Here is a 13,536-nt window from a genome sequence, read left to right as displayed (position 1 = left end):
CCACAGAGAAATCCACGAATACTTTAGGTAAGTCCACGAATCCTGAGAACGTGAATACAGGGGGTTTACTCTATTGGTTACCATATGTAAAGATGATGTTTTTACAAACCTCTTTTACTTACTGTATCCTTAGAAATTAAAAATAAACAAAATAACAAAGCTGATTCTACAGTAGGCCTATATCAAGTTTTTCCTACACGCTTCGCTTAAAAGGGAAACCATTGTTTTGTTTACGTTTCACTGCCAATCACAAACAACCCCTAACAACAATATGATAATGTAGGATAATTATCATTTGTATGACTGAATTGTGCTCAACACTTCAACACCACAGTTAAACATCCTGGTGTATTAATGTAAAAATGAATATGTATTATGTTATCCTATATATATGTTGTTACTACCGTAGTTACACTACCATTAAGATTTCTGAAAGATTACTGAAAGATAAAGGTTGCTGTGAGCACAACCATAACTCTATGTTTACATTATCTCAGCTGGGCTTGCACAGATAAAAGTTGATTTCATTGATATGGAAATATTCCTCGAATAGGCTATTTTATTATGAAGATACAGTATACCAATAATATACAGTACCAGGTAAAAATGGTTTTATTACCTTTATTATCAGTTTATTTCATAATGTGAATCTTTTCATGTTTGCCGGTGGTTATCACACTGAGGCCAAGGCTAGCCTAAGGTTGTCTTATGTGCGGAAATATACAGTGATTCTAAATATTACTGACCCCTCTGGAAAGATGTACAATATAATAACTTGCACTGGTAGGACAGGAGCTACGTTGTGTTTTACTTTACTCATCAAAGGTGATGTGTGGCTTCAACTGAATTAAAATTGTTATAAAATACTTTAACCTTACTATGTTTTGGATACAGTAATTAGAAACATACTGAAAACTGAGAGAGTTAGGCAGTAAGGAAACAACATACTTAATTTTTAAACAGCTGTTTAATTAACCATTTCTAAATTCAACTTCAGATTACAAGTACCTTGGCCGTCGTTAGATATATGTGACCATCATAGTAAAATCATTCAACTTGATCTCTTGGGCACAGCATAAAAAATCAGAAGCCTGGCCTAAAGGATTTGGATCAGATTAGTATACAGTACAGTGTATTCATATGTGCATTTCTGCACAAAAAAAATATATATATACTGTACCAAAGGTGCAGTACAAGAATTTTCACTAAAACAAGAACTGCTATCAAATCAAAAGGATGCATTGTCCCGAACAAAATTAGAATCTGTAGTTATATAAGTAGAAGCATGAATCCCAGTACAGTACAGTATTACCAAAAACTGCCCAGTGCAACTACACATATCACTAATACACTCAGCTGCCGGAAAAATATTTATACAATCTATCATAGATTAAAATGTGTCACTGCAATATTCAGGTGTACTGTATATATATTACTTAACAATAACATACATACATATATAATAATATATATATATTATATATATATATATATATATGTATATATATTATAATATATATATATATATATATATATATATATATAATATATATATATATATATTTTATATATAATAATATATATATATATATTTATATATATATATATATATATATATATATATATATATATACACACACATTATATATATATATATATATATATATATATATATATATATATATATATATATATATATATACACACACATTATATATATATATATACATATACACATTATATATATATATATATATATATATATATATATATATATATATATATATATATATATATATATATATATATATATATATATATATATATACACACATTATATATATATATATATATATATATATATATATATATATACACACATTATATATATATATATATATATATATATATATATATATATATATATATATATATATATATATATATATATATATATTATTTTTCTAGTGAGTGATTCCAAAAGTGCACCTATCATAACAGGGACACATTACATTATCAATTATTGGTACTGGTATGCATGTTAATGTGTTTCATTAAGTTGCTTCCATCAGCACTCTGATAAGGGCAATGTGGGCATTGATAGGGTTTTTCTCCAGTATGAGTTCTGATGTGCTTTGTCAAGTTACTGCCGGAAACTGTCTTATATGGACAATAAGAGCACTGAAAGGGTTTTTGGCCAGTGTGAGTCAGTAAGTGAGTTGTCAGATTACATTTATAGGAACATCGATATGGGCAATATGGACAGGCAAATGGCTTTGCTTCTTTGTGTGATTGCAAGTGCTCTACATAGAGATTGTATTGGTTTGTGATGTAGTTGCAATGCTGGCACTGATGCAACTTGATAAGACCCACTTGGATCTCGTTGAGTCCTGATGTCCCTTTGCCTGAAGACTGGGTGTCAGTGTCTCGACTCACCTGCAGAAGTTAGAAGATTGTATTGTTACTCAAGTTGCAATCATCTCTAATTAATTTGTAAAGATTATAAATTAAATATTGATAATATTGTACTTTCTGTTGGCCACAGTTGAGTTCAGTCAGAATTCATATGTTTGCCCATGTTTTCTTTTAGGGTGTGTTTTTGAATTTTATTTCTAATATATCTTTTTTGAATTTTATTTCTAATATGTTATCTAAGTAACATCCAAGATGTGTCACTGTAGCTTGTTTAATGACAGTCTTGATAACAAGTCACTAGTCCTGTCACATTAAGATTAACACAGTTTGTCAGAATCTTAATATAACTGATATACTGTGTATACAATCAATGTAGGATTAAAGAAGCAGAATTCAAACTTCCATGTTGATAACAAGACTGTATTTTGTAACTCTGTACAAGACTTGACTCCTTTGAATCTTTTGAAACCAGGATTAAAAACAATCACTTGAATTGCTACTCTTTTCAACAAGGAATAAACAAAACAAGCACTCGATTAGTTACTATGGGACTGTACATTTACTTGGGTACACAACTTCCTGGTTCAGATAAATTTGGAAAAATTTCAAAGATTTTTAATGTAATGTAATTATTTTCATTTCATTAGCTTTTGTTATCTCAGTTCATTGGGAATAAAGCAAAATCTTTACTGCGCTTCTGTATAATAAACTAAGCTCACAAGTTTTTTTTATATTCATGTCCCCCCCAAAAAATATATACAACCCACACCACTTGGAATCAACTATAAGCAACAAAGGTGAAACCTGAAACAATAAATAATATAAACCATTAATAATGAATCTAGTTTTGTGCAGTCATTAAAAAGGCATAATTTAATTCATTTCTCACCCCACCCTTAATATTTTGTTCAGTTGCATACTCTGGCATAATGAAATATTTGGGACCCAGAGTGAAGGCCCATTCATGATTTCAATTAAATGACAACATTTTATTTTTTGTATTTACTTTTCTTTTGTGAGTCTTGAACTCTGATCATTGGACTAAAGAACTTTGTCATTTAAAGAGCTTTATGGGCCATGCAAAATTTACAAGAATCAAAATATAAAATTTTGTCAGTTTCACTTGCAATGTGTATTTTCATGTTTCTACAATGTACCACAAACAGCAAAATATCTTGATGACCTTAAGACATTCAGTTCCAGTATGATAAGCATCGAAAATGATGAGTTGCTTAACTTAACAAGAAGTTGAAGACAAAATTACAAACATTTACCCAGAGTAAAACTTGTGCATTCACCTAGGTAATTCTAGACACTGTTAAATTTTAATACTGATTTCTACATGATTTGCCTGTCACACAAGGACTGTGACTTACAATAGGGATAAAAATTTAAAAGAACTGCCAAGAGTGTGAGTAGCTTTGGGGTAAACCTTTTTTCTGCAGGTCATGCCACTAGCCACTTTCCTCTTGAGACCTATCCCCTCATGTTTAGTCATATTTCATATGTACATTGCATATTTTATAGATTTGTTCAGATCAGTTTCACTGAAAAGATCATTAGAATATGAAAACTTTTACAAAACACGTAATGGTGTTTTTTATTTTGTTGGAAGGGGAGTTTTCACTACATTACTGCACTGTACAATATTGCCTACATAATTTTTCATGTAGAGTACAGTACAGTCATTTAAAACAGTAACAAACTCTAATACTGTACAGTACAGGCAATCCCCAGTTATTGGCAGGCTCTGTTATCAGGAATCCGGTTTAGGGGGCTTGCCTAGCGACGAAAATCGGCAATTTTCGGTGCCACTTATTGGTGCTGATACATACCTAACAGAGGTGCCAATCTCTGGTTATCAGCGCCAATAAGCACCGAAAATAGCCGATTTTCGGTTATCAGCGATTTTTGCTTATTGTCATACCGTCGGAACAAAACCCCAACTGATAACCGGGGACTGCCTGTATATGGAAGTTAGCATGGTAAATTTTTGGTATTCCTTTTTTTCTGTTGATAATATCTATTAAAGTAACATCAGATGATTTTTGCCCATTCCCCTGCAGAATCTTATAATGGTATGTATGAGTGGTGGAAAACCAAATCACATATGGAAATTTTGTTTACATAAAATCTCCCCACAAGATTCCAAGAGATGGCACTTCATTTCGTACAAAGATAATAGGATGCTTTTAGACTTATAACTTAATCTAAAATAGAGATAAAACAGCCAAAAGTGCTTTTTGTTATAAAAAATGAAGGAAAAAATTTGCTTTTATGACTACAGTACAGTTGTTTACAACCAAGAAAGAATAAAAGACAATATTCAGTTCTGAAGACAACAATCTTGAATTAAAGAAACAATGTTCCAGTTGCTTGCAAATCACAAGCTTATAATCAACTTCCTTGAAATTATGCCCTCAACACCAAAACATATCCAGTTACTTCTTTCCATATCAAGTGTGAATGACAAACTAAATATCCTTGAGATGCAACGAATGACAAACTAAATATCTTTGTGATGCAACCATATGTCCTGAGGAATAATATACCAAAGGACACAAAAAGTCATACTGTACAGTATGTCTTCTAGAAATCTTGAAAAAATGCCAAAACATCCTTTTATTCGATATTTCTCTATGTGTATGTCATCACCTGAGACTATAGGCTGAGGAATTTCAGGAGCTTTGGGAACACAAATTTTATAGTTTGAGAGGGGTAGAAGCCACTAGACTCTTACATATTTTGGCTGAGTCGGCTATTTTTCTTGTGCTAGTTATCCCATACCTTCTGATCTGAATGACTGTAATATACTGTACAGTAATTGATCAATTATAGAAGTTTTTAATATGAGTAAGTACATAAGTCAACGGTATTTCACAAGGAACTGCTGTCATGAGAGAGCGAGAGAGAGAGAGAGTGGATTGGGGTGGGGTATGTTATAGCAGTCTAGCCTGACTTTTTAAGAAATTGTTTTGCACTGTGCTACCAATTTTTTTCAATGGCCAAAAAATCATGCAGCAAACAATAAATGCTATGTCTTTTAAATAGCAAGAGTACAGTATTGTAATGTATCTATCACACACAATTCTTTTTGTAATGAGGGAAACACACAACAGTAGTAATTTCAATCTGGAACAAGTGGAGAAATTCAGGTGTTTCACATAACCAGCAAAAATAAATCCTGGCCTACATTTCTAATATGTAAGGCTAAAATATTTCAATATACAAGATAGCATAGTACAATACCATACCTTTTTAATGTGGGAACAATTGTCATTATTGGGTGGGGCAGTAGTACATATGCCACAAATAAAATTTAAAACTGCAAAGTACATTTTTCGGTATCAACAACCAAAATAAGCATGCAATGAATCAACTTGGCTCCCTTCATTTTGTGGAAGAATAAGTATGACATACGCTAACTGTATTAAAAAATCCTAGGCTTCAAATTCATCTAATTCTTAACTCACATTTTAACTAAACAGAATTAAACATTACTCTTAGTTAATTATGGTAAAAAAAACTTAATCACTCCTTTAATCCCTTGAACCTCACAGGTTGTAACCAGCAATTACCAACTTGCAATTTTTACATTAACTTACAGTTGGAGAAAACTTAATATTGTTGTGTGTTTCTATCTAGCAAACAATTGCCTTGGAAAGTCATAAATTTCAAGTTAGCATGTGACCCCAAGAGTTCACACCTGAATCCAAAGTGTATGGTTATTTACAATTTCACTTCAAAGTGTATGATTATCTATGATATTTTCTATGAACAGTATATAAATAAAAGAAAATAAAATCAAATTTAAAATTACACGGTTCAGAAGTTCACAACATAGATGTCTAAAATGCTTTTGCAAAACATCTTTACAATATAAAAACCATACATGGCATTTTGTCAAACAGAATACTGTACTATGAACTCTGCTGCAATGTTAAATGTAGATCATGTTGTGAAGAATGCTCTTCAAGGGGGTAAACAGCCTAATCTTCTGGAATTGACAAGGTTTTCAGGTTATCTATCCTAACTTTCTAGTATAACAGACAATTCCGAGGTAAGGTACTTGCTTATATTTTTAAACATTCTGATTTCATGAATTAGAAAAAAAATAATCCATGAAATGGCTCCTGCCAGTAAAAATTTTACCTACAATAAATAATGACATTTTACCTTTAGCATTTAAGTGGCATGCATGTACATGTGTTTTCTTAAATTGCTACTGTCAGCAGTCTGATAAGGGCAGTGCGGACAAGAGTATGGCTTTTCTCCTGTATGAATTCTAATGTGCCTCTTTAGGTAACTGCTAGATGCTGTTCTGTAAGGACAGTAAGAGCACTGGAAGGGTTTTTCTCCTGTGTGAGTCCGTAAATGCATTGTCAAGTTACATTTGTGGGAGCATCGGAAGGAACAATAAGTGCAAGCAAATGGCTTTTCTCCTGTATGCAGTCTTAAGTGTTTTTCCAAGAGACTATGTTGGTTTGTGGTGTAATCACAGTGTCGACACCGATGCAGCTTGATAGGTGGCAACTCAGTCTTGTCAAGTCCTGATGTTCCTTCAGCCAAGGAGAACAGAGCATCATTGTCTCGTTCCACCTGCAGAAGATGTCTTTGTTACTCAAGTTATATTTAGTAATACTAAATATTACAAAAAACATTACATGAGAAAGCTCTAAATGATACTTACTTGTTTTCATCAAGGTAGTTTAACCAACCAACTTAGTGATTTTAAAGTTACTAATAATATGGAAGTAAAAGCACAAGTCACTGTCATCCTTGCAACTCTTCTTCCATTGTCGGAACCAGTCTTTCTGAAACAAACCTTTGTGCCTCTGGCAATATGCAATTAATTTGATTAATTTGTACTTCAGATAAATACTATGTATTTAAGACAGAAAATTGTTTTCATTAGACATCTTAAATACTGTACATGTACTCATAATAAAAACTTAAAGACTTATAAGAAAGTACTCAATTTTTTACCAAAAGTTTCACACACAGCTATGCTCAGTGAATGATGCTGATGATAATGGAATTAAAATAGTTCAACCTGACACATTCGAATATAATTTATTTATCATGATGACAAAAATCACAAAATCATATGTTATTACAATGCTTAAAGGACTTAAAATGCTTCACATACAGTTATATTGGCAGCTCTGAGAATTTTTCAAGAAGGTGGTTTACACTTACCAAGTCACAGTATTCACATCATTAAGAAGATTTAAACAATCACCACAACAGTGAGGTCTGTTATTTGTATGATTGATGTTCATAAGGTCTGTGGCATACAATATTAAATAAACGTCCATAACTACAGTTTACTACAAAATAATTGTCACTTTTAAATGGTAACGAACTCAAATGAGAAGGAATGTCAAAGAAACACGGATTACTGCTGAGTCCATGTAACTACGTGAAAGTATTCTCTTATTTTATAAAAACAGATATGACAACTTATAACAATTTCACTAAACTTCTTTCAGTCTAGCAATTACGGTACGTGTAATAATAGTTAAAGTGATGCAAGACAGTCTTGGTTGATTTTTACTAAATAGTATCTACAGATCACAGAAAAACCCAGTGCACATCCAATAACAAACAAAACAGCTTCAGTTTATCTAAAAGTAAATTCATGTTCTCATGATCCACTATGAGATGTCAAAAGACACATAGGATCATAAATCACCATTGATTTGCAATCGTAAGATCCCTAGAATGATGGATTAATGAAAGGCAACCCTTTCCTAAATAATTACTTTCATCTCCCTTCTCAGCAAATGAACTGTAATTACCTCAGAAGTGCAGTATTTATTACATAAACATACTTTGATATTTTTAACTCCTATCCAAGATGGTAAAATTTTATTTACGCAAAATGAGTCTGTACTTCTAAGAATGAACAAACAAAAGTAAGATACCATCTGCATCCTGAAAAGTTGCGAAACAAAACAAAAATACAGTTAAAATAGAACATTTTCCTATATACTCTGAATGATGATACAGTTGTTTGAATCATGGAATTTCCTTAATTTGAAATACAGCAGAAAACATTGACAATATTACTACAGATGCAATCTGACAACAAAAAATATCCAAATTGTAAGACAAGGTCACAATGTGAGGAAGGCTAAAGATGATTGCAATAATGATAATAAATGTACTTTGTCTTTGGCTGCTACAATAAAAGGCACAAACAGGTCAGTACTTTTTATTTCATTTCATGTTAAGATCTAAAATCCCTTCTGAATATCATGTTCATTTCAATGTTTTCATTGTAAATATTGTTGGAAGTCAGTAGAATGTACTTGACTTATATGTTCCCTCAGTTCCTCATTATTGGACATTTCACTTGGGCAATGGGGGCACAAAAATGGCTTTTCCTTTGTATGTCTTTGAAGATGTCTTTTAAGGTGGTTACTAATAGCTGTTTGATAAGGACAATGTGGGCAAACATAAGGTTTTTCTCCCGTATGAATGCGTGTATGCATTTTAAGGTTGCCTTTTCTGGGTGTACGGTACGGGCAGTAGGCACATGGGAAAGTTTTCTCATCAGTGTGAGTTCTTAAATGGCTAACCAAATAGGAATGATGATTTGTGGTATAAGAGCACAGGTGACATCTACTGATCCTGAAGGGGTCTTCTTGGTGAATCAAGTTGGATCTTACAGCTCCGTCCTGTGAGATCATCATCTCCGAGTTGTTGCCAAGGTCAACCTGTAGAAAATGCCCATCTTATTTGAAATTGAAAAGTATATCATATGCAATCCACAATAATTTAGTACTGTACTAGCCATGTAACATTAAATTTAATAAATCATAGTTCTACTATAAATAAAAATACGTATTAGTGCATACAGTATACACAAAAATTAAGTCAGTTACAAAAAAGTATATTTTGAAAACTAGAAAAGATGAAACATTTTCATGTCACAATCTAGGATATGATTGCAATGAAATACAGAATGTAAATAAGAAAATATGACAAATTTTACTTTTCATCCTTTGTATATATACCCCATACAGGCAGTCCCCGGTTATTGGCAGGGTGACGATAACCGAAAATCGCCGACAACTGAAAATCAGCGATAATAGCGCTGCTCCTTGGTTATCAGCGCCGATAACCGGGAATCGATATCAGAAATCCAGTTATCGTTGTCGCTAGACAAGCGTTTTAAAACCAGATCGCCCGATAACTGGGGACTGCCTGTACTGCAACTTTAAAGATTATCTGATTATACAGTGTGTATAATTCAGTTATATATAGAACTTGAAGAAATTACTGTACTGTCCTTTAAAGTAAATATTCAGTTTGCAATCATTATATAATGTCAGAGACATGATGCCATTTTACTATATGGCAGAAATTATTTCTAAGGTTTTCACAAACTAAATAAAGCATTTTGTAAGATTCAGTAATTTATTACGAAGAGAACTTTCTGCTGTCATGACTGGACAGAATACAGTACAGTACATGTATACTGTCTGCAATGTCTCAACCTTTCTCCAAATAACAGAATTCTTTGGATTTAAAATAGCTTGTTTATGAGATCAGTTAAATTGCTAACACTGTACAAAACCAATCCAAGTACAGTACTGTAGATGGTTGTTTTTTTTTTTATCAAATAGCTTTCAATCCAGTAAGAAATGTTTTTGAGTGTATCCATTTGAATGACAAAGTTTATGCCTACAGATAACTTAACAAAAGTTACGAAGAAATGCAAAATTCCCTTCACACTTACTCCCCCTCAAAAAAGGACTGAGTGTATATGGTGTCACAATCTTTGTAGTTGCAATAATAATATTTTTCTCTCATTTCTTTCTTTTTATTCTCTTTGTTGCCTGAAAATGATGATGTTCCCCCCCTCCATTCACTTGATTGTTCAACACTACTGCTTGTACCTTTCCTTAAGTTTAACTTGTGGTTACAGGATCAGTATTTTTACCAAATAGTACTTGACTGCTCACAGTGCTGACCCCTGCCTAAGTCTAGATGCATGCTTATTGCTATTCTTCCCTTCTTTCATTGTCCTTTAACATTAATACGTATTCCTTGTCATTTTTCATTTACAGTATTACAAATTACAATTTTGCACTCCAGTCTTTGTAAGTGTTTTAGTTTATTTACTACTTACTGGTATACTGCATTTCTTGGCGCAGTTTTTTTACTCTCTCTCTCTCTCTCTCTCTCTCTCTCTCTCTCTCTCTCTCTCTCTGTTTTCAGCATACCTTATTACATAAACATACAAAATACAGTAAAGACAAAAACTCAGTTTCTTGGAGTCTGTTCCCATTACTAAAATTTGCACTGATTACTACTTCCAGACTTTTTGCCACAACATACTTTTCAACAAGGCATTTCAAAGATGAGCACAATTATTTATCTTTCAATATATTTTCTTCTTTTAAAATATCTAAAATAAGGAAAAAATACAAAATGGAATGACATACATAATTTAATTTTTTTATATTTTAAGAAGACCACATCAGCAATCAGCCCAAGTTCTTTACACAAAACCTGCAATCACTACTGTGCATTTGGACTGTGATAAAAATAATAAGTATAATGCACTTTTCCACCTTTGACTACAAAAACCTGGGTTCCAACATCAGTTCATTTTCATGGAGATTGGATGCTACATGGATAAAATGAGTGTTCATAATATCTAACTGAAAAGAAAAAATAGCTTGGAGTTAACTTTGTTTCCTATACAATGTACGAGTGACCCAGCTCTGACAAATATACAATTACTTTTAAATATCATTTCCAAAAATTTTTTATTTGAAAGTAAGACTTACATATAATGTACAATGTATTTATATAGTTTCAAGAGGTAAAAAAAATTCTGTACCTCAAAGTAAAATTTTACTCTCCAAAATGAATTTGAACATGTCTCTGTAGTTCTGTCTTATTATTTGTGCTGTAAGCACAGTGTGGGCATTTATATACGACATCGTGGGTTCGAAGGTGAATCTTGAGATTACTGTTCTGGTTGCAACGGAAGAAACAGTGTGGACAAGCATAAGGTTTCTCCCCTGTGTGAATGCGAATATGCTTCTTTAGATCACTGCTAGTGGCTGCCTGGTGAGGGCAGACAGGACAAGAATATGGCTTCTCTCCCGTATGAGTCCGTATATGCTTTTTTAAATCGCTGTTTGTTGACGCTTGGTGAGGGCAGTGTGGGCAAGAAAAACGTTTCTCACCAGTGTGAATTCTCATATGTAACTTAAGATTTTCTTTTTTGCTACAATGATATGAACAATATGGACATGTGTATTCTTTTCCTCCACTGTGAGTCCAAAGATGACGTTCCAAAAGACTATACTGAGATGTGGTGAAGGGGCATTCTGGACATCGAAACGTACTACTGCCCGAAGTGCTGCTCGGTACTCTCTCTGAAGCTTTCCCCCTGTCAGTCGCCAGATCTCCACTGTCTCCCATTACCTGTAGAGGATGTTCTTCTTACTCATTGATTCCGTAAAGTAATTGCCATACAGTATATAGAGAATAGAGTAAACTATCTACAGAATTTTACAAGCTATCTGCAAACTGGCATTAAAATAATACTACGAACCTAAGCACATTCTACAAAACACAACACACTATAACAATAAACTTTAAAAGAATTTTATATTATTATTATTATTATTGGTGGTGTTGTCAAAACTCAAGCAGGATGATGCGATGGAGAAGAAAAATTGCCAGAACATATTTCATCAGAAGGAAACATTTTCAATTGTTAATTATGTGTTGTTCATATCTCATTTATATTTCTAATATTGCAGTGTAAATAGAAATGTACCACTTTACAGAAATTGTAAATAATTAAAAAAGTAAATATTAATTAAAACAATTAATACTTATTCATTAAAAACACCAATACTGTATAACTACATACCAAAGCATATCACGTTTATTACATGAAGAATGAGGCTGCAAAAATAAATAACTTTACTCAGTACTCATATTTTTGCAAAGCAGCAGATCAAGAGTTTAGGAAGTCTCAAAAGAAGCCAGGAAATTTGCAAGAAATTTACAGACCATATTTTACTGATGGAATCTCTGTAATTAATAACTGGTACCAAACCTTCATTTATTTAATTGTTAACTGCCCTGTGTCATAGGAACTGTACTGTGCTATTTTTAATCTTTAGTTCCTGATCCAAGGTGTGTGCGTCAGTGGAACTTTTGAGATTATCTATACAGTATTGTCTGTTGCAATCTGATCCTGCAAAATTTGCTAATTAATTTTCTCATTAAAATTTTAATACAGATTTACATGCAAATTTGCTGATTTTTCTCCTTTAAAATTTAAATGCTTATGTTCTTTTAAGCTACAGTATAGGTTTTCTTTAGTATTTCCAAACCTTATTGTTTTGGGCAGGGCAAGGGTGGGGAGTAGCGCTGCCATATCAAATGTTGCTAATGAATTTGGCTAGTGTCTGAATACACTACAGACCTAAAACACACTAAAATATGTGCTAGATTTTCTTTATATCATATTAAGAAGACCCTTCGTAATATTTTACACTAGGCAACGATTTAAGCATTGCTTTTTTTGTAAACGTGGCACAGAGTTTGAGCTACATTGCCAGTTCTCTTGAAGGACTCTTGTCTGAGCTAAGCTGCCCTTTTGGCGTGTAGAGGTTGTATTCATATATAAGGAAATGAACAGCATGAGAACTGAAAAATCTCTAAACAAATATAAAAAAAATTTACAGGATTGTGTAGAGTAATCTAAACTACAAAAGTATTTGGAGAATAAGCTGTGAATACTTTCATTTTTGTGTGTGATTATTCATTTCCATGGGGAACAGAGAGAGTGAGAGAAAATGGAAATGGTTTCAAGGTCAATTCAGAAGGAGTGGCGGCAACATGAAAGATCAAAAGGAAGATTTAAGTAACCTCAGAAACAATCAAGATCTGGACGACGCGACATAAGGAACGGGGAAAAAAAAAAAAAAAAAAAACATTCGTTTGCATCGCAGTCGTATATCATACTGCTTTTCTTTCTATCTTACTCAATGATTACAAATGGTATTATGAAAATGTTTTGTTACAAGTTATGATGATATCTTACACTCTTTCTGTTGATCTTGTCTTGTAAATAATCTT

At 32.5% G+C, this 13,536-nt stretch overlaps 1 protein-coding gene across 10 annotated transcripts in view; it reads right to left on the bottom strand.

Moving 5' to 3' along the window:
• Positions 1–13,536, bottom strand: part of LOC136844932 (zinc finger and BTB domain-containing protein 24-like) — a 202,656-nt gene that overhangs the window by 24,321 nt on the left and 164,799 nt on the right. The window contains exon 6 of one of the 10 annotated variants that reach the window (XM_067114296.1): positions 1,970–2,436. The exons of 7 other annotated variants lie outside the window; for them this stretch is intronic. In XM_067114296.1, coding sequence (XP_066970397.1) covers positions 2,017–2,436 — 420 coding nt within the window. In that variant the 3' untranslated portion in view covers positions 1,970–2,016. Of the gene's footprint in view, positions 1–1,969; positions 2,437–7,469; positions 9,138–10,860; positions 11,866–13,536 lie in introns of those variants that run through there. 2 more of the 10 variants (XM_067114294.1, XM_067114292.1) reach the window with 2 other exon arrangements.

The sequence above is a fragment of the Macrobrachium rosenbergii genome, chromosome 13 (assembly GCF_040412425.1).
Source record: "Macrobrachium rosenbergii isolate ZJJX-2024 chromosome 13, ASM4041242v1, whole genome shotgun sequence".
NCBI lineage: Eukaryota > Metazoa > Arthropoda > Malacostraca > Decapoda > Palaemonidae > Macrobrachium > Macrobrachium rosenbergii.
Note: the sequence above shows the minus strand (reverse complement) of the source record. Positions and strands in the feature narration are given on the sequence as shown.